Source organism: Nicotiana attenuata, unplaced genomic scaffold, assembly GCF_001879085.1.
Source record: "Nicotiana attenuata strain UT unplaced genomic scaffold, NIATTr2, whole genome shotgun sequence".
Classification (NCBI taxonomy): domain Eukaryota; kingdom Viridiplantae; phylum Streptophyta; class Magnoliopsida; order Solanales; family Solanaceae; genus Nicotiana; species Nicotiana attenuata.
Genome location: NW_017670264.1, coordinates 1255221 through 1277017, shown reverse-complemented (window position 1 = coordinate 1277017; position 21797 = coordinate 1255221). Strand labels below are relative to the sequence as shown.

Sequence of the window (21797 nt, the reverse complement as noted above, 5' to 3'; positions counted from 1 at the left end):
GATACGGAAGCAGGGCACCACCAAACACCTCTCTAATGGTTCGTTCAGACTTCAACAACTGCTGCAAAGTGTGGCAGAACTTAGTGCAGGCGAGAACTGATGCGGGTGAGCACAGCAGTGATCTGCACTCGAGCTCGAGTATGTCTTTATCTCTTCTTTGATGACCGGCTGACCAATTAACATAGCTGATATCATGCTCAATGAGATGGAGCGCACGAGGTTCGGCGACAGATTCGGCGGATCTTTTTGGCAATTACTTACCTAGTATATATCTCTCGAAAGGTGCCAGAGTACCCCGGACATGACGAGGTGGTGGAGGCGCCGGCTAGGCTTATGGACATCACATCTTGGTGGAGACATCATCCAAACTCACTCCTGCTGCCCGGATGGAGCGAGAGGAAAACTTCAGCAGGTATATTTAATAAATCGCTAAACCCACTCATGAGCAGAGCGGCATTACAGACGCGGAGCGCACGCATTTGCGCGATGACTTGTCCAGCGCGTCAAAGGAGAAGTTGGGGATTGCACCTGGCAGCCCCATTCACTCATCTGAGGACATCAACTCGCCAAAGGCTCAGATACTGAGGAGGAGGATCGCAATGGTGCTACAGGGCCCATGGCCTTTGGTGCCTTTCAGACCGGTCTGATGATGGCCCCAGCACTGCTGGGGGGAGTGGACTCTGATTGACAGGGAGTTTTTCTTTTCACCCTACTCCGTTTTTCATTTTTTTTCTTGCATCGAGGGTATGCATAGTTCAAGTGTGGGGTGGGAGAAAACTACCTGCGTTGTATTTGTATATTGTGTATTAACTATTTAGTAGTTTCTATGTAGTTTTAGTCTAGTTTAGTATTAGTATTAGTTGTTTTACTCGGAAAAAAAGAAGCATTAAAAATACAAAAAGAGAAAAAAAATTTTGAAAAAGTTCGGACTTTTCCCGATGATGATCTTTGGATAATTTTCTTGAGGGATAAAAGTCCGATTAAAAATACCAAAAGTCTTTTTTTTAGGATAGTTAGGTATATCCTTTGGTTTTGTTTAGGCACGGGTTCTTTTCCAAGGATGTAGCTCGAACCTGGCACTTTAATTTCTTTTTTAGGAGTAGTTTAGGAAGAAACTGAGTCGCTCTGAGATACTCATTGACATGGTTGATGCTGGCACATTAAGCTATGACATACCTTCTGTTTTCCCGTATACTTGGTTTGAATTTGTGAACCTAGGTAAAGTAAATAAACCTATTTTGTGACGCCCTTTTCTCAGCTTTTTGACTTGTAGGCTATGTAGTGCAATATTGCTTAAATTTCTTAATTAGTGTGCTACTTGACTGAGAGTTGAATAGAACCGTCTTGATTGAGTCATGTGCAACGTGTGTGTGAGGAATTGTGATTTTCTATGCTATCCTGTGTAGTCAGAACTTGCCCCGTGTGTTAATTGAAGCGAAATTGTAAGTTGTGCTAATCTTAGGAGATGACGTAGGCATTTTCTTGCTTGATCATGGATGTGCTTGTCACATAAAAATAAAAAAATTCCGTTGCTAGCCCCTTTGAGCCTATAGACTTTTCTTTTGGCACTCACATTACAAGTCATACCCTATTTTGTTCTTAATTTGATATTGATTGAACCCTTACCTCCTAAGGAACTTAGTCGCTAAAAGAAGTAAGGTTAGAGATTAAGGAGTAGCTTTGAGGGGAACCATGGAAGGGCCCGTTGGTGCACTAAAGTTGAAATCAAAGACACTAGCCAAGGAACTTTATTGTATGGAGTGTGTAAAGAAAAAAAAAGAGAAAAGGAAAAGAAAAATTGAAAAGAAAAGAAAAAAAATGATAGTGAAAGTATGTAGAAAACACTCTCAATTCTTAATAATTTGTGCTAGTGGGAGTATAGAAGTGCTTGAATGAACGTAAGGGCTATGTTGTATATGGAAAGTGATTTGTTGAGAAGATATGTGCTTGAATTGTGAATGTAGTGTATTAAAGTGGCTTAGGAGGAGCCACTATTTCTTAATTGTATCATACCCGTCCCTAGCCTACATTACAACCTAAAAGTCCTAATTGATCCTAGATTTGGCTGCTTAAATTAGTAGAGATGTACACTACGGCAAGCTTATGGTACGACCACGGGATGCATATGAATTCTTTGTGAGAGTGAGTAAATTTGGTTCAATTGTGCGATGTCCTTAATCTATATCAAAAGTATATTTGAATGTATGGACTATCTTAGTCACTCTTTTGTTTGTTGTAAGAGCACATTGATCTCATGAATGATTGGTAATGTTGTAAACTTTCTTGTTAGGTAAGTGCATGAATTGGGGTGCTTAATGGTTACAAGTCGGCTTTTGAGTTTGGGTGGTGACAAATAGGTTTGTTGGTATTGATTGAAGTGAAAATATTATACTTGGCCATGCTTAGACGGGAATAATGTGAATTTTGGTGTGTTCATGCTTGTGTGCCGGTATTGATCATAGTCAAGGGTATAATGTGTAGTTAAAAGTTAAAGTGCTCCTCTATAATTGATACGTGTACGTAGTTGGAGGGTTTATTAAGATAGTCCCATTGCTCGAGGCAAGCAACATTTAAGTGTGGGGTGTGATGATAGCTATAATTACGTATTTTAGTCGATTATTACACTCAAATTTACTGCACTTTGATTGAGTTTGAGCTTTAATCGCTAGTGTCTTGCAACTAATTGTGTGTTTTATGCCTTGTGGGTGTGATTCCGAGCTCTATAGAGGTGATGGAATGAATTCTTCAAGTGATTTGGAGCTTTGAAGTCTGAGTAAAAGCTCAAGGAATTAAGCCACAAGGACTTGTAAGTCCAGATTATCGTACCCACAGGGACTTTGTGATTAACTATCAACTAAATTAAACCAAACAATTACTCTCTTCACGTGAATCCAAAGTATGAATATTTAACTAAAGATAATCTAAGAGTAACAAACTAAGAGATTAAGAAACAAGTTGGTGAATTATAGAGAACGAATTCAATGTGAATGAATATTCAAGAGCTATGGGTTAGCTAACAATCCCGTTGAGTTTTCCACTTAAATCTTCTAATTAATTTACCTGGTTTATTGGTTGACAAGGTTAATATTGCTCGTAGCCTTTCTCCGAAGTAACAACTCACATATTCAGCTAACATAACGCCTAATTCCTATGGAATTAGGATTAACAAGAACGCATTTATAATTTCCCAGTATAAATAAAAGCAACGCGATTAGGTTATCCTATCCTAATCGCAAAATCCGTCCCCTATAGATTTAAGATCTTGCCTAACTCAATCTTTATATGCTAAATCTAGAATTCCTCTCCCGAGTTCAAATCCTAGATTCGTAGATAGTATCAATTGGTGATCAGCAATAAATATTAAGCGCAAGATTGAATAAATAAACCAATATTATAAAATAATAAGAACAATTCAAGCTTCAAACTAAACGTTCATGTAGCACCCAAAACTCTAAACTAATAAACTATTAAATTAAAGGAAGAGAAGAGAAGAAAACTAGTTACGAAGCCTCCTCCAAAGCGTGGTGTGTGTCCCCCACGTGAATTCCTCCAAAGTATGTTAGATCTCTCTAAGTGGCGTCCTCAATTTGGTCTAAAAGTCTTTTTCAACTTCACACAACTTATCACTAAATTGTTGGGCGTTACATGCATCAACCTTTGCACTCATATCTGCATCCAAGTTCCGCACAGTCAAGCTAAACCTGTCCAATTTCTTGTGCAAGATCAACTCTCTCTTAGACCAATCATTTAAACAACGTTTGTTAGCAAACAACGCCGTTGCGCATATTCTCTTAATCGATAAATGTTCATCACAATACCAACCCTTACTCTCATATTCAAATTCAGACTTCCAAGATGTTGAGGTCATGACAAGCCCAAAAATATGGCCATATAAAAATCTTCCGTCAACCATGCGTCTTCATCAATACCTTATCTCTATATGCTTTATCCCCAGATATCATGCTGAGCGAACTAGAAACACACTAACAGACAAATCAATCAATAGTTATAAAATTAAAAAATATTTACAAAGAAAAAAACTTGTAAGATAATAGTAAAAATCTAATTTAGTAGAATAGTTAATTTTTAAGTCCCGAACGGCGCCAAAAAACTTGTTGCTCCCAAACGCACACGCAAGTATACGTGGTCGACAAAGTAATATAGGATTGTAAGTCCAGATATCGTACCCACAAGGACTTGTGATTAACTATCAACTAAATTAAACCAAACAATTAATCTATTCAAGCGAATTCTAGAGTATGAATATTTAACTAAAATTAAACTAGAGTAACAAATTAAGAGATCAAGAAAATAAGTTGGCGAATTATAGAGACGAGTTCAATGTGAGTGAATATTCTAGAGCTATGTGTTAGCTAACAATCCCGTTGAGTTTTCCACATAAATTGTCTAATTAATTTATTGGTTATTGGTTGACAGGTTAATATTGCTTGTAGCCTTCTCCCGAAGTACAACTCGCCTATTCAAGCTAACCTAACGCCTATATTCCTATGGAATTAGGATTAACAAGAACGCATTTATAATTTCCGTATAATAACAAAGCAAGGCGATTAGGTATATTCCTATCCTAACCGCAAATCCGCTCCCCCTAAGAGTTAAAGATCTTGCCTCTACTCAATCTTATATGCAATCTAGAATTCCCTCTCCGAGTTCAATCCTAGATTCGTAGATAGTATCAATTGGTGATCGAGCAATCAAATAATTAAGCGCAAGATGAATAAATAAACCAATATGATAAAATAATAAGAACCAATTCAAGCTTCAAACTACAACGTTCATGTAGCACCCAAAACTCTAGAACTAATAAACTATTAAATTAAAGGAAGAGAAAGAGAAGAAAAACTAGTTCGAAGCCTCCTCCAAGGCGTGTATGTTGCCCCACGTGAATTCTCCTCCAAAGTATGTTAGATCCCCTTCAAAATATGTTAAGATATCCTCCAAATTAGGTTTAGAACCCCTTATATACGAGTTGAGATCATGTAGGGCTTAAATAACCTTTTCCCGAACAAAATAGAGAGTACCCACAACACAGCGTCCAGGTCCAGCGCCTACGCTGAAACAGTACGCTTTTCTTTGACGTTTCTTTGTCAAATTTTCTTTCAATTGTAACTTCCTCTTTTTGAATTGTAAATTCTGGTTGTCTCCACCTTGGGGGGACAAAACCCAAAGGGTGACCCCTATTTTTTATTATTTTAAATTTTCTTTCTTGTCTTCCCGGTTTTATCCAATTTTGCTTCAAATCTCTTCATCTTTAATATCGCTTTATTCCTACACAATTAAAAATATAATATTAAGCACACAAACAATATAACTAATACTCAAAAGACGATTTAAAAACTAGAATATGAGGCAAACAAGGGTAAATACACATGTATTTTTGGCCGCAACATCAGGTAACTCTGAGACGACGGGTCGGGTCGTCACAGTGTGTGTGTTTGGGGCTTATGAAAGTAATCACAAAGTAAAGAAAAATATCTAATTACCGTAAACTTGTTGTAGCCAAATTTCCAAGAACAGAAGCTTTCTCTAGTTCCGTTCTTTGATTTTTTTCTTTTCCCCGTTTGTTGATTACCTGGAAACCAATTTATTTCCTTTCCAACGATTTTCCTTAGCCATGTAGCTAAATATAGAGACATTCAAATGGCAGCCAAAGTTCTTTGGTCGCCTCTGTCTGTTTGCTACGTGCTTAACAACCCAAAGTAAACTCCTTAGGTCACCTCAACGGGCAATAACAAATTGTGGGCCTGGCCCATTCACTTCAGTCTTATAATCAATTCAAAAATTGCTTTATTATCGACTAGCTACTTATCTTTTTAGATGACATTTTTTTTCGTATCTTTTAGTATACAAGATATTAATTCATTTATATTTCCTTTAAAATTCAGTATAACAATTTTCTTCAAAAATTGATTTCAAGGTTAGAGACCTCGGAATTCAATTTCGGGCATACAAGCTAGGAGAACATAATTATGTTGAACAGAAAAAAATGTACATCCAGCACTCAAACATATATGTTGAGTCCATATCATGCAGAATACAGCATACTTTGAAACGTAGAAATAAATTAGTGTTGGCAGTTTTTCTGAGGCCACCACTGATCCCGCCGATTCCTTTGCACCTTCATCAGGGTCCTTTAACCCCATGGGACCACTCCAGTCCAGTCCTCACACTATGCCCATTGTCCCAGTCAGATATATGGAGTAGATGCGCATGTTAGGCAGCTTATAGCTAGCCTTCCACTGGTCCACCTGGGGCTGGCACATCTACTGGGCTGCCTCCACCATCCATGGTCGATGTGGTCAAAAGAGCAAAAGGCAATCACGGCAAGATGGAGGCCATTAACACCAGGTTGGAGAACTTGAGTCGCCGGCAAGGAAAGATTGAGAAGAGGCAGAGAAAGTTCAAGGAGCATGAGAAGAGAAAAGCAAACTGTTGTCCAAGATGATGCAAAAGCTGAGTACATATTGTGGTTTCACATGACTCGGAGGATGATGATGATGATGCAGACTTGGAGCTCAATTTCCCAACCACCTCCAGTTCTGACTGATGCAGTATTCAGGGAGCACATTCCACCATTTTACTCTATCATGTTTAGTTGCATTGGGGACATTGCCAACATCTTTAGTTGGGGTGGCTTCTTGTATAACTGTTATTTTTGTTAATTGGTGGAATTGTGGATAACTGTAGGTATGGCAGATTGGTACTGTGGTTGTTTTCATTTGTTGTTAGTGCATTTTCATGTGATGTGTTATATTAGTATGTTTATTAGCTTCTTAATTTTTTATTAGCTTCTTAATTTTTTAGTTACTTGATGTTTATTAGCTTCTTAATTTTTTTTAGCTTCTTATATTTTTTTTATATAGTATATTATGTTAGTGGCGATATCCTTGGTTTTCTTTATACCACGGTTCTTTTTCCAAGGATGCCAATTTTCTTCTGAATCGGGTAATTGTAGAAAAATTTTGTCGACTTTTTCCGATGATGGATAGATAGACAACTTTTCTTAAGGAATTAGTCTTGTAGTTAGATATAGCTTATGTTTAATTTAGAAAAAATAAATGGTTTGAGTTGGGTTTGTGCCCATTGACCAAGTTGTGGCTTGCTTAGTACCAACATGATTTAAACCTTGGCATATGAATTTTGGTTGTTGAAAAAGAAAAATAATTGAAGTAAAAATGTCATGACTTTTAGACTCAAATTTTGGCTCTTTGATTCACTAATAGCTTCCTATGGCTATACGCAACCTCTTTGAGTCATTGGTTTCAATTGGATTTTGGATTTGTATTCCACTTGAATGTTCATGTGCCATGTGTGTGAGATTTATTGTGAGTTCTTTTGCATTTCTGTAGTCTAGAACTTTGCCCGGAATGTGCTTCAAGGCGAAGTTATAGACTAACTTGTTTGAAAAAATTATATTAGGCCTTCCTTGGACTGCCATTGTGCCTTAAATTTCCTACCCTTGAATATTTTTCCCTAGTCAACCAGTTTTGAGCCTTTAACCTTATTCTTTGTCAACCATGTTACAAAATTTAATCCTTTTGTCTGTATTGATCTAGCTTTTAGCACCCTACCTCCCTAAGTACTATGAAAGTGTAAACATAGGCTAAAAGCCTAAGTTTGGGGTGAAGGTTGGAAAAAGTTGTGATATGGAAGTTGGTTAAAAAGGTGAAGGTAAAAAAAATGAAACCTTCCTTGATTTTGAAAAAGGAAAGGAAAAAAATAGAATAAAATGATAAGAAGTTGTGAATAAGGGAAGACTAGGTGTGAATGAAAAGTAAAGAAAGGATGGAAAATGTTTTTGAAGAAGTGGACTTTAATTGCAAACTTTGTAGTGTTGGGGAGGTTTTGAGTCACTCTAATCAAAATTGTCCCTACCTTAAACCAAAACCTAAACTACAACCTTTAAGTCCTAATTGATTTTGAGTCAAGTTTGTCTACATTAGTGGAGGAATACATGAAGGGTAAGCCTATGGTTACTACTTGTATGCATTTGAACATCTTTTTGAGAGAGAGTAATTCTTTTCCATTTGATATCCCATTTTTGTTTTGAATTAGGATTTATAAGTGTGGGATCCTCTCTTAAATGTGAGGCACATGAGATTTGAGTTGTGAATTTAATCCCATTTTCAATTGGAAGGAATGACCAAGAAAGTTAATTGTGATAGAGAGGCAAATATTCGAAGCTTTAGGTGTCATGACTTGATTGCTACTTTGATTTGCATTAGTGTTTGAACACTTGAAGTATAATGAAACTTCATGAGAAGTGCTTGATAATTCATATGCTTTGAGTAATTGTTGGTACCAATCGAAGTCATGTTTTTGTGCTTATAGTAAACCTTTTTGGCTTGGCATGATATGGATTATTGTTAGTTAGCTACTTGGGAGGAGATTTTATCGCTTTCATTGCTGAGGACAAGCAATAGTTTTAAGTTTGGGGGTTTGATAAGTTGGTATTTACAACTTATCTTATCTTTAAACCTATATTTTTGCTATGTTTGAGTGATAAAATCGTGTGTTTAATGTCATTTACTTCTATTTACAGGTTGTATGTGATTTAGAATAATGGTGAAGAAACCAAGTGAAAACAAGTCAAAAAGGAGCTAAAATAGACAAAATGGGGCCTGCCAGTGATTTTCTCTTCGCGAACGCGAAGGTACCATGCAAACGCGAAGAAGCAGGAAACTAAAACCTTCGTGAACGCGAAGCACACAAGGCGAACGCGATGTATCAGAAAACCAAACCTTCACGAATGCGAAAGACAAACGCGAACGCGATGTATCAGAAACCAAACCTTCGCGAACGCAAAGACCAAACGCAAACGCGTCAAGTGCTGAGGCAAGAAAAACTTTCGCGAAACGCGAAGGTTGTAGATCGCGAACGCGATGAAGAAACTGGGCGTGAAAACTGGGCAGTTCTGGAATTTACATTTTTGACCCCAAACCCTTTAATACCCCAATCAGCTCATTTGTAAGGGATCTTGGGCAATAGCTTCTGAACATATTTAGCATATTTTGAGTTTTTAGACGAAGAACAAGTCTTGAAGCAAGGGTTTGCACACACACTTAGGTCTTGAAGATTTGAAGCTTGTGGTTAAGGATTTCTTACCATTTATGTTTATTTCTTCATGTCCTTGTTTTGTATTGAATATTTAAGTGTGTATATTTATTTCCAACACTTGAATCTGTTATGGAAATACTCATATTTAAAGTGTGGATTATATACCTTGTTGTGCTATGTATTGAATGATTTTTATTCTTTTATGAAGTGAGTTATGTTATTTTTATTATTCTGTTCTTTAATATTTTCAAAGGGATTAGCTAACCATAGGGACTCACCCATTAACTCCGAATTAATTTTGGAAAAGATACTTTGGGATTGGGAAAGATTAATTAACAAGAACTTGAGGCGTTACCCTCATTTTATAGATTCTACCTAGGGATAGTTGAACTACTTATAGCCATGATCCGGGAGTACTTAATCTCTTAATTTTTTTAGGGATAATTCAATTAGAAGTCTTTTTAGTCTTCGGAAGAAGCTATTAAGAATTATACCATGGCTAATTAACATAAACTGCTCATATTTGTAAAATCTTGAAATACATTGGATCGTTACTTGAGTGTAATTCCCGATGCACCATACTTGTAGCCATCTGATCATTTTACTTGCTTTCTAGGTTAGTTTACATTTTCGCATTTAGTTATAAACATTTTCCAAAAACCAAATTCTTAGTGTTTTGCATTGCGCGATAAGTGATAATTCTCTTACATTCCTAATCGCCTACATATTGTTCTCTGTGGGATTCGACCCGACTCATAGTTGGGTAATTATATTGCATCGACCGTATCCATTTACTTTTTAGTAGTGGATTTGGACGTCATCACTTCATTGGTGATCATCCTGTCGTTCGTGGTTTGCTTTGGGGTGGGTGCCCTTGTAGTTGCAAATTTGTGCCGTTGCCCTATTCTTCACAAACGGTGCATAGAGTCCCCCTCTCCTTCATAGATCACAGCTGCTTATGGTCCCTATTATTACCGATGTTTTTACTGGGGTCCCAGTGGAACTTGAATAAAAATATGGGCATATCACCCCTTAGGGTAGAGGATGTACATTGGTCTATCTTGAGAAGTTTACCCAGCTTCCTACCAACTTTCTCCAGGATATCCTGATCATAGAATTTTTGTTGTAACTGAGGTAGCCAGATCCATATGGTAGTAGAAGTAAGAGTGGCTTCTTGAGTAACAAACTTTGGTTCCATTTACGTACGGATAGGAATTTTCAGAGATGAACCTGGGCCTAGGTGTAGAGCCTTAACCATAGTTTTGTCTAAACTAATTTTAACTATGTAGAAGTCGCACCCTAGGTCAATCAAGACTAACTGTTCGGATGGCTTCCATAGGTCGTTCAGTTTAGATCGAAGGAGATGGTGAGGCATTTTCGATTAAAAAACTTTGATGATTACATCGAGTAACGCCATGGAAGGTAGAGGCGCTCTTTGTCATCTTGTGAGAGTGGAATTGAACCCTCAAGTGCTTTCCTTCGTCCAGATCTGGAATTGGTTGGTGGTCAATTTCATAAGTAATTTGTTTGGTTGCTCGCTGGTTTTCCAAGAGCATTTCCTTATAGGAGTGATGAGGTAGTTCTACCTCCATTTGCTGTGCTTATCTGGGGGTTCCAGTGGGAGTGGTGGCTTAATCGAAGGGGGTCCATGGTATGGATAGTACTTTGAGAGAGAAAAACGTACTTACTTTTTATTTAGACTACCCATTTTGGTAGATAGTAACTTGTGCTTGATCGGGCAGGGTTATGATGAAGCTAAGGTAGCTAAAGCATCAACCTTCTTATTTTCTGTCCTAGGTACATGTTGAATAGCACATCACCGACCCATCCCATTAATTTCTTAAGCATATTCATAATATGAGCGTAGTTCAGGTTTCTGACCTCGTAAGTACCTAAAAGCTGGTTGATCACCCAACTACGATCACCAAAGACTAGCAATTGCACGCCGCTTTATTCAAAATAGCCATTTCAAGCCCATTGTGCTTGATATTCAGCAACATTTTGGAGAAAAATTGTGTCAACGTAAGGAGTAAGGCAGAACCTCCTTTGAGGAGTGCAAATACTACGCCAACACCACACTCTTCGCAATATGAACGCACATCAAAAAACATTTCCCATGGAGGTTGTACTTCAACGACCATTGCGTCCTCATCTAGTAGTTCGTCCGTTAGCTCACAATCATCAGGTATGCGGGTGATCTGCCAGAAGTTCTGCTAAGGCATTGCCTTTTATAGCCTTTTGAGGGATGTACACAATTTCAAATTGTTGAAACTGGAGGTACTACCTGCTCATCGATCACTAAAGACAGGTTTTGACGATCACGAAGCTTGATGGGATTTGCTCTAGAAAAAAGACGGAACGATATGAGCTTTGAAAAGTAGTGCTTCAACGTTTGGATTGATAGTGCAAAATCATAACTTTGGTAATCATTGGTGTCACGATCTCTCAAGTAGTAAAAGGGACCTTTTCTTTCCCTTTCAAATGTTTCGTTGGCCACAGTGTCCAACAGACCTTTTTGTGCTGAAAATATTATAAGCTCAACAACTTATTCAGTATAGGGGCTGCCAAACTGGGCTTAATCAAGTACAGTTTTGATGTTTTTCAAAGTCATTCTCCAGCTTGGTGCCTAACTTGAACCAAGGAACGCCTTTCTCTTCATGAAGACGACTGAATGGTTGGGCACCTCCCAGCATGGTTTGAGGAGAATTTTATGCTACTTTCGTTGCAGACTATATTTCCAATTCATAAATATTGCGGAGGCTCAATCATTTAAATGGCATCCTACTTTGCTGATCAATTTTATCCCTCGGCATGTGGACAATTAAATCAAGGGAATTTCCAGAAAGTAACTCCAAAGGCCACATTGCAATGGATTCATCCTAATTGGTAACCGCTCACGGAGCATTCAAACACCATTCTTCAAGTCTTCCAAGTGGTTTGCCCATTCTTTCTTTCGATTTTACTCCAGTCACTCACATACGCGTTCGACATTTCCTTGGAGAAGGTCACTCCAGAGTATTCTGCACATCCCTCTTGGTAGTAGCACCAGCGTTCTTTAATTCAAAAGCATACCTTGTAGGCAATAAATACCCTTGGGGTGCAGGAATGCAGTAAGGATCTCTTCAATCTTGTTGTGCCATGCCGAAATTGGTTATAGCCCAACGAACCGTCCATGGATAAGACATTGCCTCATAACCATGTAATAGTATCGATTAAGTCAACTCTGAATAGGAAGCGGGAATTCATCTTTGGGACACACATTGTTGACGATCCCGAAGTCAATGCACACCAAATCTGGCATTCTCTTCATTACAGGGACAATACTTGAGACACATTTGGTATTTAATTCGCTGAGAATGAGCCAACTTCAATGAGTTGTTAACTTCACTTTCAATCAAGGGAACTAAGTCCGACCTAAAGCGTCTTTTTGAGCTTGGCTTAACAGGACGAGCGCCATTCTTGGCCGCAAGGTGATGGACTACTACTTTAGGGTCCAAGCCAAGATCTATTGTAACTCCAAGCAAAGGACAATCCCTTAAACTCTTGAGTAACTCCATATAAGTTCTTTCTTCATTGGCTGCTAGAAAGCACTTAGATTAGTGGGCCTCAATTCTTCATCAGTGTCAGGTTTACTGGTTTCAAAGTGTCCTATTGGCTTTTACCCTTCTTTCAAGTTCAGGCGGAGCATCTTTGCATCTCATCTTCTTGAAGGTCTCCATCATTGAAGGAATATGTGATAACATGGTGAAACATTTCTCGAATTTTCATCCATCGCCTCTATTAGAGATGAAATACATACTTGCTTTTGTGTATAAAGTTGATACGAAGACCCACACTTTTCTCATCTTCTCACATTCGCTAGTGTTAGACACAGTATTGGCTTTAACCTTCAGTAATTTTCTTTACATGAAATCACAAGTTTTTTGATCGCCTTCTTGTCTAGAAGGAAATAGACTTTGGAAATCCTTAGAGATCTTCATGAATTTTTGGGCCGATAAGTGGTTGTTCTTGTATTTTGATATTTCTCTGGAACTTGTTCCTTCTTCCTTTAATGGACCCAATCTCTCAAATACGGAAGTCCTCACAGTTGATTTTCAAGTCGATCAAAGAGATGAAGGCTTGTTAGCAAGCTGGCAGATTTCATCTTCTACAGTTGATATAATTGTGCTCGCGCCTTCTTAATGGAGATGTGCACTGGTGACGGTTTGCTTGTATTCCAAAACCCTCACGTGGTTGTCTCTCGTAGAGCTTAGGATGGGCATCTTCCCTAATTTTGATGCCATTGGATTATATCCAACTTTGCAAAATACCTGTAAGCATAGGATTATAAGCCTTTATCTGTATTGCTTTTGTAGGAGCGCGCACATTTTGCAATGAATTTGGGCCACAAACTTGCAAAGCGGCACTTTAACTCTCTAATTTATTTGACCGGAGATTATAACCCCCTTTTGCAATGTTAATTTGGAGATCTAGATGATTCACCTTTCATTTTCTCGTTTTAGGCTATATGGAGCTCCAGGAGGTTAACTTTCTTGCCGTAAGATGCAAATACTCCCCTCTATAAATTTATTCGAGTAAGGTTTACCTTCCTCGATAATAGCTTTGGTTTGGCCAGCAGTCACCTCATCTCTTTTAGAATTGTGGGCTTCTCATTCTTGCTTTCTCATGAACATCATCAGCTGTTAGCTCCTTCACAATGCGGTTCTTTCAAGAGAACGTTTTGCATCGGACAAGTGTGACTTAGCCTCAGTAATGGCTCTTCCTCAAGCAACTATCTTCTTCTCGACTTCACCTCTCGTAGTTTCAAACATTATGCGTAAGGTAGATGGAACACTTCCAATCATATTACCAAGGCCTTCCAAAGCAAGACATTGTATGAAGTCTTTTCCATCAAATCAATGCAGCCATGCCACTTGAATTGCATATGGCTCTTTATATTTCGGCCTTGCGATCAAGCGTTGGAGTCTCCTTGGGTCGGCATTCTCGACCCCCAAATAGTCACACAAATACTCCCTGCCCAGTGGCACATCTTTTCCTCTTACATATGAAGTGCACCGTTTGATATCCCAGTTTGCATACAGTTCTCGAACCATGCTCAGGTTGGCATGCCCCGGGCAGTCCAAGAACTTGGTCATCTTTAGAGCTTGCAGCCTGTCAAGTATCTCCGGGAATTTCCTCTCTAAGGCTTCGGTGTTAATCCCCATCTCAGAAATATATAGCCCAGACGGCACGAAGTCCCTGTGCCATGCAATAGCCTCATCATCGATCAAATTCAAACGAGGCCTCCTCGTTGGCATGGGCTGAGATCCTTCGGCGACCTGCTTGCCTTTGGGCTGCCATGAAGAGCTTTCACCTTGCTTGCACTTTTTGGTCGCTGGAGAGGTGGTGGAGGGCTTTCCAATGCTTTTGCCTTTTCTAGTGCTATCACGAGCCATAGTATCCTTCAACACAAGTAAACATGAATGTGAGAATGGTTCAAGAAATATGCCTAAGGTTGTCGTGCAAGTCATGAAATGACCCCACACTTAAAATCGAAGGCACAAGTGCAAGTGTTTGCACCTCAAAGCTATGGGTACTCAAGAATTCCCCATGCTACACAATAAAGAGTGATCATGGCAACGTGAATTCTCAATAAAGTAAGCAAAAGGCATAAGGAATGCACCTGTCACAAATACTAGACTATACTAAATTAGGCTAACTTAGAAGATTCTACAACATACAACATACAAAAGCAATGATGTAAGAACATGTTCTTTATCAAAAGCACATCCCCTAGCATGTAAAAGTGTCCCTATACACCCCACACTGAGCCCGAATGTATACACAAGTTTATCCGGTTACTCAGACTTCACCGGGTACCAACAATCCTCTTTCAAACATTTAAACAAACACAATGTAGGCATGAAGTTTGTTCTTATAGTTCATCAATGGTGGAACATGGTGGCCCTCCCAATTTTCAATGAAGTAGAGGGAATTCTAGTTTACTACTCCGTATACACATCAAACACACAATTTTCGACCACAACACATCACCCACCATAAATTTTCATAAGAACTACATGGGAAAGACTATGGGGAATTAGAGCTCTTGGGAATGGTATTATTTGTTATCTACTAGTTAAAACACACAAGGAATAGATGAGAAGGAGAATAACATACCTGGAGAAAGGTTGCAAGAAAGAGAAAAGAAGGATTTTTTGGTGAAAATTTGCGTGAAGAAGAAGAAGAGGACGCGGGCAGAGTAGTAGCATTTTTCTTTTTTTTTTTTTTTTTTTGTTGCCTCAGGTTTTTAAATTTCTTGGGTTGTTTGTGTTTGGGTGGGTTTGGGAGAAGGGATATGGGTTGTAGTGTATTTGGGTATATGGGTTGGGTTAAATGGGTATGGGTTAGAGTATAAACTAAATAACGAGAGAAAAAAAACTTTTATACTTACCTGACCTGCCAGCTGGGTGCCTGGCGCTCTATGTAGCGCTGCATTTTTGGAGTATACTGTTTTTGGCGCCCTAGGCAGCACTGGGCGCTGGCCTGGGCGTTGTTCACGTTAATTTTTTTTTTGAACAAACATCCCGATCCCTCGAGCCTTATACATACCCAATTTACACATCCTACACCATTAAATTTCTACACCTATAAAGAAATTGCGATACTCTACCTATTCTAAAAGAAAAATTAAGAAGTTAAGCTAGGAAAGCAATAAAAATTGGGTTGCCTCCCAACAAGCGCCTGATTTAACGTCGCGGCACGACGCAGAGTCTCGCTTACTAATCAGCGAGTACAACCTTGGTCTTCTCACAATTAATCATTCCTCCCCAATAATGCTTGACTCTATGACCATTCACCAAAAATTTCCTTTCGCCATTTAAAGCTCGCAGCTCGATTGCACCATAAGGAGTAACTCTCACCACCTCAAACGGACTTGACCATCTCGACTTTAGCTTCCTAGGGAACAACCGTAGTCTAGAATTGAATAGCAATACTTGTTGGCCTGGCTCAAAGTGACACGGCTTGATATGCTTGTCATGCCATCTTTTTGTCTTTTCTTTATATAGCTTAGCATTTTCATAAGAGTGCAACCTGAACTCATCTAATTCATTCAACTGCATAAGTCTTTTCTCACCTGCGGCTTCAAGGTCCATGTTCAGCTTCTTAATGGCCCAGTATGCTTTGTGTTCAAGCTCAACGGGCAGGTGGCATGCCTTCCCATAGACCAGCTTGTAAGGGGACGCTCCAATTGGCGTTTTATATGTAGTTCTATATGCCCATAGAGCATCATCCAACTTTGCAGCCCAATCCTTCCTATTCACACTCACTGTCTTCTCCAATATTTGCTTGATTTCTCTGTTTGACACCTCAGCTTGCCCACTTGTTTGTGGATGATATGCTGTGGCAACTCTGTGGTGAACTCCATATTTAGCTAGAAGGTTATTCAACAATCGATTACAAAAATGAGTCCCTTCATCACTGATTAAGGCACGTGGAGTCCCAAATCTCGAGAATATGTTCTTTTTCACAAAAGCAGCTACCACCATGGCATCATTCGTTGGCAAAGCAATTGCCTCCACCCATTTTGACACATAGTCAACGGCTAGCAAAATGTACTTGTTTCCTCTGGACGGTGGAAATGGCCCCATAAAATCTATCCCCCACACATCAAAAAGCTCAACTTCTAGAATGTTATTTAAAGGCACCTCATGCTTCCCTGTGATTGTTCCCCTTCTCTGCCATTGGTCACACTTCTTAACGAATGCATGGGCATACTTGAATAAAGTCGGCCAAAAGAGACCGGATTGTAGCACCTTTGCAGCTATTCTATCTCCTCCATGATGGCCCCCCATACGGTGATGCGTGACAATCATACAACACTAGTTCTACCTCTTTTTCAGGAATGCATCTCCTCATCAACTGATCAGCACATTGCTTGTACAAATATGGCTCATCCCAGTAGTAGAACACATCATGTAAAAACCTCTTTCTAGCTTTAGATTGGATTTTGGGAGGAAGTACCCCACTCACAAGATAATTTACATAGTTTGCGTACCATGGGGGAGGGTCTTGGGTTATAGCAAAAAGTTGCTCATCAGGAAATACTTCTTTAATTTGGCTACCCTCCTCCACGTGATCGTGATTTTCCAACCTTGATAGATGGTCAGCTACCTGGTTCTCTGTCCCCTTTCGATCTCGTATTTCTACATCAAATTCCTGCAGCAATAAAACCCAGCGCATCAATCTAGCCTTAGACTCCTTTTTGGTAAACAAATACCTGATAGCTGCATGATCGGTATGGACTATGACTTTTGTTCCCACCAAGTATGCCCGGAATTTCTCAAAGGCCCACACAACAGCTAACAACTCCTTCTCAGTGGTGGTGTAATTCAGTTGGGCATCATCAAGAGTCTTACTTGCATAGTAGATGGAATGAAACACCTTGTCCTTCCTCTGGCCTAACACTGCCCCGATAGCATGATCACTCGCATCACACATAAGTTCAAAAGGTAAAGACCAATCCGGTGCCACAATAATGAGAGCAGTCACCAACTTCTTTTTAAGTTCTTCAAATGCGTTGAGGCAAGCATCATCAAAGTTGAAGGTCACATCCTTTTCAAGCAACCTGCACAAAGGAGTAGCAATTTTTGAAAAATCTTTAATAAAGCGCCTATAGAAACCTGCGTGTCCCAAGAAACTCCGGACACCCTTCACTGAAATAGGTGGAGGTAATTTTTCAACCGCCTCCACCTTTGCTTTATCAACTTCAATACCGCTCCTAGATACTCTGTGACCCAGCATGATGCCTTCTTGTACCATAAAATGGCACTTTTCCCAATTTAGTACCAGATTCGTTTCTTCACAACGGGCTAGCACCTTGCTTAAATTCCTCAAGCAATCATCATAAGACGACCCAAAGACTGAAAAGTCATCCATAAACACTTCCACGAATTTCTTCACCATGTCGGTGAAAATAGCCATCATACACCTATGGAAAGTGGCTGGTGCATTACAAAGACCAAACGACATTCGCTTGAAGGCAAAAGTGTCGTAAGGACAAGTAAAAGTAGTCTTCTCCTGATCCTCTGGGCATATGACAATCTGATTGTATCCTGAATAACCATCAAGGAAGCAGTAATATTCATGCCCGGCTAACCTGTCTAGCATTTGATCGATGAATGGGAGTGCGAAGTGATCCTTGCGAGTTGCCTTATTGAGCCTTCTATAATCAATGCAGACTCTCCATCCCGTAACAGTGCGAGTGGGGATTAGCTCATTCTTCTCGTTCTCAACTACAATCATTCCTCCCTTTTTGGGCACACATTGAACCGGGCTTACCCAGTTGCTATCAGAAATAGGAAAAATGATACCTGCATCGAGCAACTTGATTACTTCCTTTTTCACAACCTCCTTCGTGATAGGATTCAATCTCCTTTGCTGCTCTACACTGGGGCGGTGTCCGTCCTCTAGAAAGATTTTATGCATGCAAAACGATGGACTAATACCCTTGATGTCAGCTATAGTCCACCCAATGGCCCTTTTATGCTCGCGGAGGACCCTGAGCAATTTTTCTTCTTGAGTGCTGGTCAAGCTGGATGAAATAATCACGGGCAGTGTCTCTGAGTTCCCCAAATAAGCATAGCGCAGATGCGCTGGAAGTGGCTTGAGTTCTAGCTTCGGAGCTTCTTCAATAGATGGCCTGGGGAGGGTCAGAGTGACAGGCCTGTCCAATTCTTCAAATTTTCTAACCCCATGTACATAACAGCAGGACATATCCAGCACTTGCTCAATTTCTCCCATCCTTTCATCATCACCATTTTCTATGTCCCCAATCAATACACGTTCAACAGGATCTGCAGGGCTCATATAAGGTACTAACGACGTGGCATCACCTTCTACCACAGAGATCATGGACAATTCTTCATAGTGGGCTGGTAACTTGAGTGCTCTATAAACGTTGAATACCTCCACTCGATCACCCACTCTCATCGTCATCTTTCCTTCACAAACATCAATAATAGCTCGGCCCGTGGCTAAGAATGGACGCCCCAAAATAATTGGGACTTCCTGATCAGGCTCATAATCAAGGATGATGAAATCAGCTGGGAAGATAAAAGACTCCACTTGCACTAGCACATCTTCAATGACTCCCTCAGGATGAGCAAGGGAGCGGTCAGCTAACTGTAAGATAACTGTTGTTGGGCGTGGTTCACCAACCCCAACTGTCTGAATATAGATAGCAGCATCAAATTGATGCTTGCTCCAAGGTCACATAGAGCTCTCCCAACAGCATGTTTACCAATCGTGATTTGGATAGTGAAACTACCTGGATCCTTCAATTTCTAAGGTAACTTGCCTTGAATTCTGGAACTGCACTCCTCAGTGAGTGCCATAGTCTCGAACTCGGCCAGCCTCCTTTTATTTGCCACAATGTCCTTGATGTACTTTGCATATTTGGGTACTTCTTGTAAGATGTCAAATGGAATATTAATTTGTACCTGCTTCAAGATATCAAGAAACTTTTTATATGTGGCATTATCTCGCAATTTCTGCAGTCTTTGAGGGAATGGAGGTGGTGGCCTTGCAACCAATTGTGGGGATTGCTCAGCCACCGCCCCTCCAGATGGCTTCTCTGACTCCTTCGCTTTCCCTGATGTGGATTCTACAATGACTGGCATCTCATTAAAAGTCACCTGTTTCCTCTTTTTAGATAGAACTTCCTCTAGCTGTCTCCCATTCCTCAATGATATGGCATTAAGGGCCGCCCTAGGATTGGCTTCAGTGTCACTTGGAAGAGCTCCAGCTGGTCTAGTGTTTTGAGCACTAGCAAGCTGTCCCATTTGACGCTCCAAATTTCTTACTGTTGTGGCGAGGGCTTGCTGTTCAGCCATCATCTTTTTAAACATGTCTTCAAGGTGACCTGTAGGACTCTCTTGTTGTTCAACCTGAGGTGGTCTATATTGCTGTTGAGGAGCTTGAGGCCTGTATTGATTCTGAGTGCCCTGGTTTCCACTCCAAGAGAAGTTTGGTTGGTTCCTCTAGTTGGGATTGTAGGTGTTCACATATTGGTTTGTGTGGACCCTATTTGAATTACCCACAAAGCAGACAGACTCTAGGTTTGCAGGGCATATATCGCTCGTGTGACCCTCTCCACATATTTCACAAAAAACTTGAACCTGTTGCACCGGTTGTGCTTGTTGCTTGTTGATACTCAAGTTCATCTGGTTGATTTGATTGGCTAGTGTAGCAATCTGCGCTGATAATGCTGAGATGACATCTAACTCAAGAACCCCTGCAGATTTATGCACTGTGTGTCTGCCCATCTCTCCTTGCCAATCCGGATTGCTCTTGGAAAATTTGTTCAACAAAGCATATATCTCGTCAAAGCTTTTCTCCAACACTTGACCCCCAGCTGCAACATCTACCACGATTGTAGTTTTAGAATGTAGCCCTTCTATGAAAGTGTGAGCTAACACTCATTCGTCTGATTGTGATGAGGACAGTCTCTGAGTAGCCCCTTGAACCTTTCCCAAGTTGAGTACAACGATTCACCTGCTTTCTATTTGAAGGCCACTATTTCACTTCTGATCTTTGCAGTTTTGCCTGAAAGAAAGAACCTTGCCAGAAATTTTCTTGCCAAATCATTCCATGATGTAATGGAGTTAGCTGGTTCTGCCTTTAGCCATCGCTTAGCCTTACCCAACAGAGAGAATGGAAAAAGTGTGAGTCTCACATAATCTGGAGTGACCCCGTTAGTGATATATGTATCACTAATCTCCAAGAAGTTCAGAATATGCTGCTGCGGATCCTCATGTGGAAGACCCATAAAATTGCCCGTTTGCATGAAGCAGCTGGATCATAATCTGTTTCAGCTGAAAGTGCCCGGTGATCCCGGGCTTCACAATACTGGAGGTGACATTAGCAATGCTGGGCATTGCCACCTCCTGAATAGCCATGGGTTGCTCCTCTGCCATGTCCACAGGAAATTGAACAAGTGGCTGAATATTATTCGTGTCCCTTACTTCCCTTAACCTCCGGTGAAATGTTCTATCAGGTTCAGGATCAAAGCCTTGAAGTCGGTCCTGGCTTCTGACCCTACGCATTCAATCAAAGTTCCTGAGATCTGAGCAACAATCAAGTAACGATTAGACTAGATAAAATAAGCAATTAAAACAAAAACTAGCAAGGTTTTAACTATTTGAGTAAATATTTTTAATTTTATAACTATTCGATTGATTTGTCTCTTAGTGTGTTTCTAGTTCTCTCAGCATGATATCTGGGGATGAAGCATATAGAGATAAGGTTATTGATGAAGACGCATGGTTGACGGAAGATTTTTATGGCCCGTATTTTTGGGCTTGTCATGACCTCACATCTTGGAAGTCTGAATTTGAATATGGGAGTAAGGGTTGGTATTGTGATGAACATTATCGATTAAGAGAATATGCGCAACGACGTTGTTTGCTAACAACGTTGTTAAATGATTGGTCTAAGGAGAGAGTTGATCTTGCACAAGAAATTGACAGGTTTAGCTTGGCTGTGCGGAACTTGGATGCATATATGAGTGCAAAGGTTGATGCATGTAGCGCCCAACAATTTAGTGATAAGTTGTGTGAAGTTGAAAAAGATCTTTTAGACCAAATTGAGGAGCTAAAACGAGAATACTCAATTATTAGACCAAAATATTATTAATGATACCAAGGTTGACGAAGAGTGCAAAATTGAGGATGTCAAAAATA

At 39.9% G+C, this 21797-nt stretch overlaps 1 protein-coding gene across 1 annotated transcript; it reads right to left on the bottom strand.

Annotated features, from left to right (window-relative positions):
* Positions 1-15836: 15836 nt before the first annotated feature.
* LOC109236911 lies at positions 15837-21032 on the bottom strand. The gene is made up of 6 exons (XM_019403149.1): positions 20966-21032; positions 20235-20479; positions 19415-20060; positions 18215-19280; positions 16948-17683; positions 15837-16793 (listed from the first exon to the last, which is right to left on the bottom strand). The coding sequence occupies exons 1-6, from the start codon at positions 21030-21032 to the stop codon at positions 15837-15839; spliced, it is 3717 nt and encodes a 1238-aa protein (XP_019258694.1).
* Between the last annotated feature and the right edge of the window lie 765 nt (positions 21033-21797).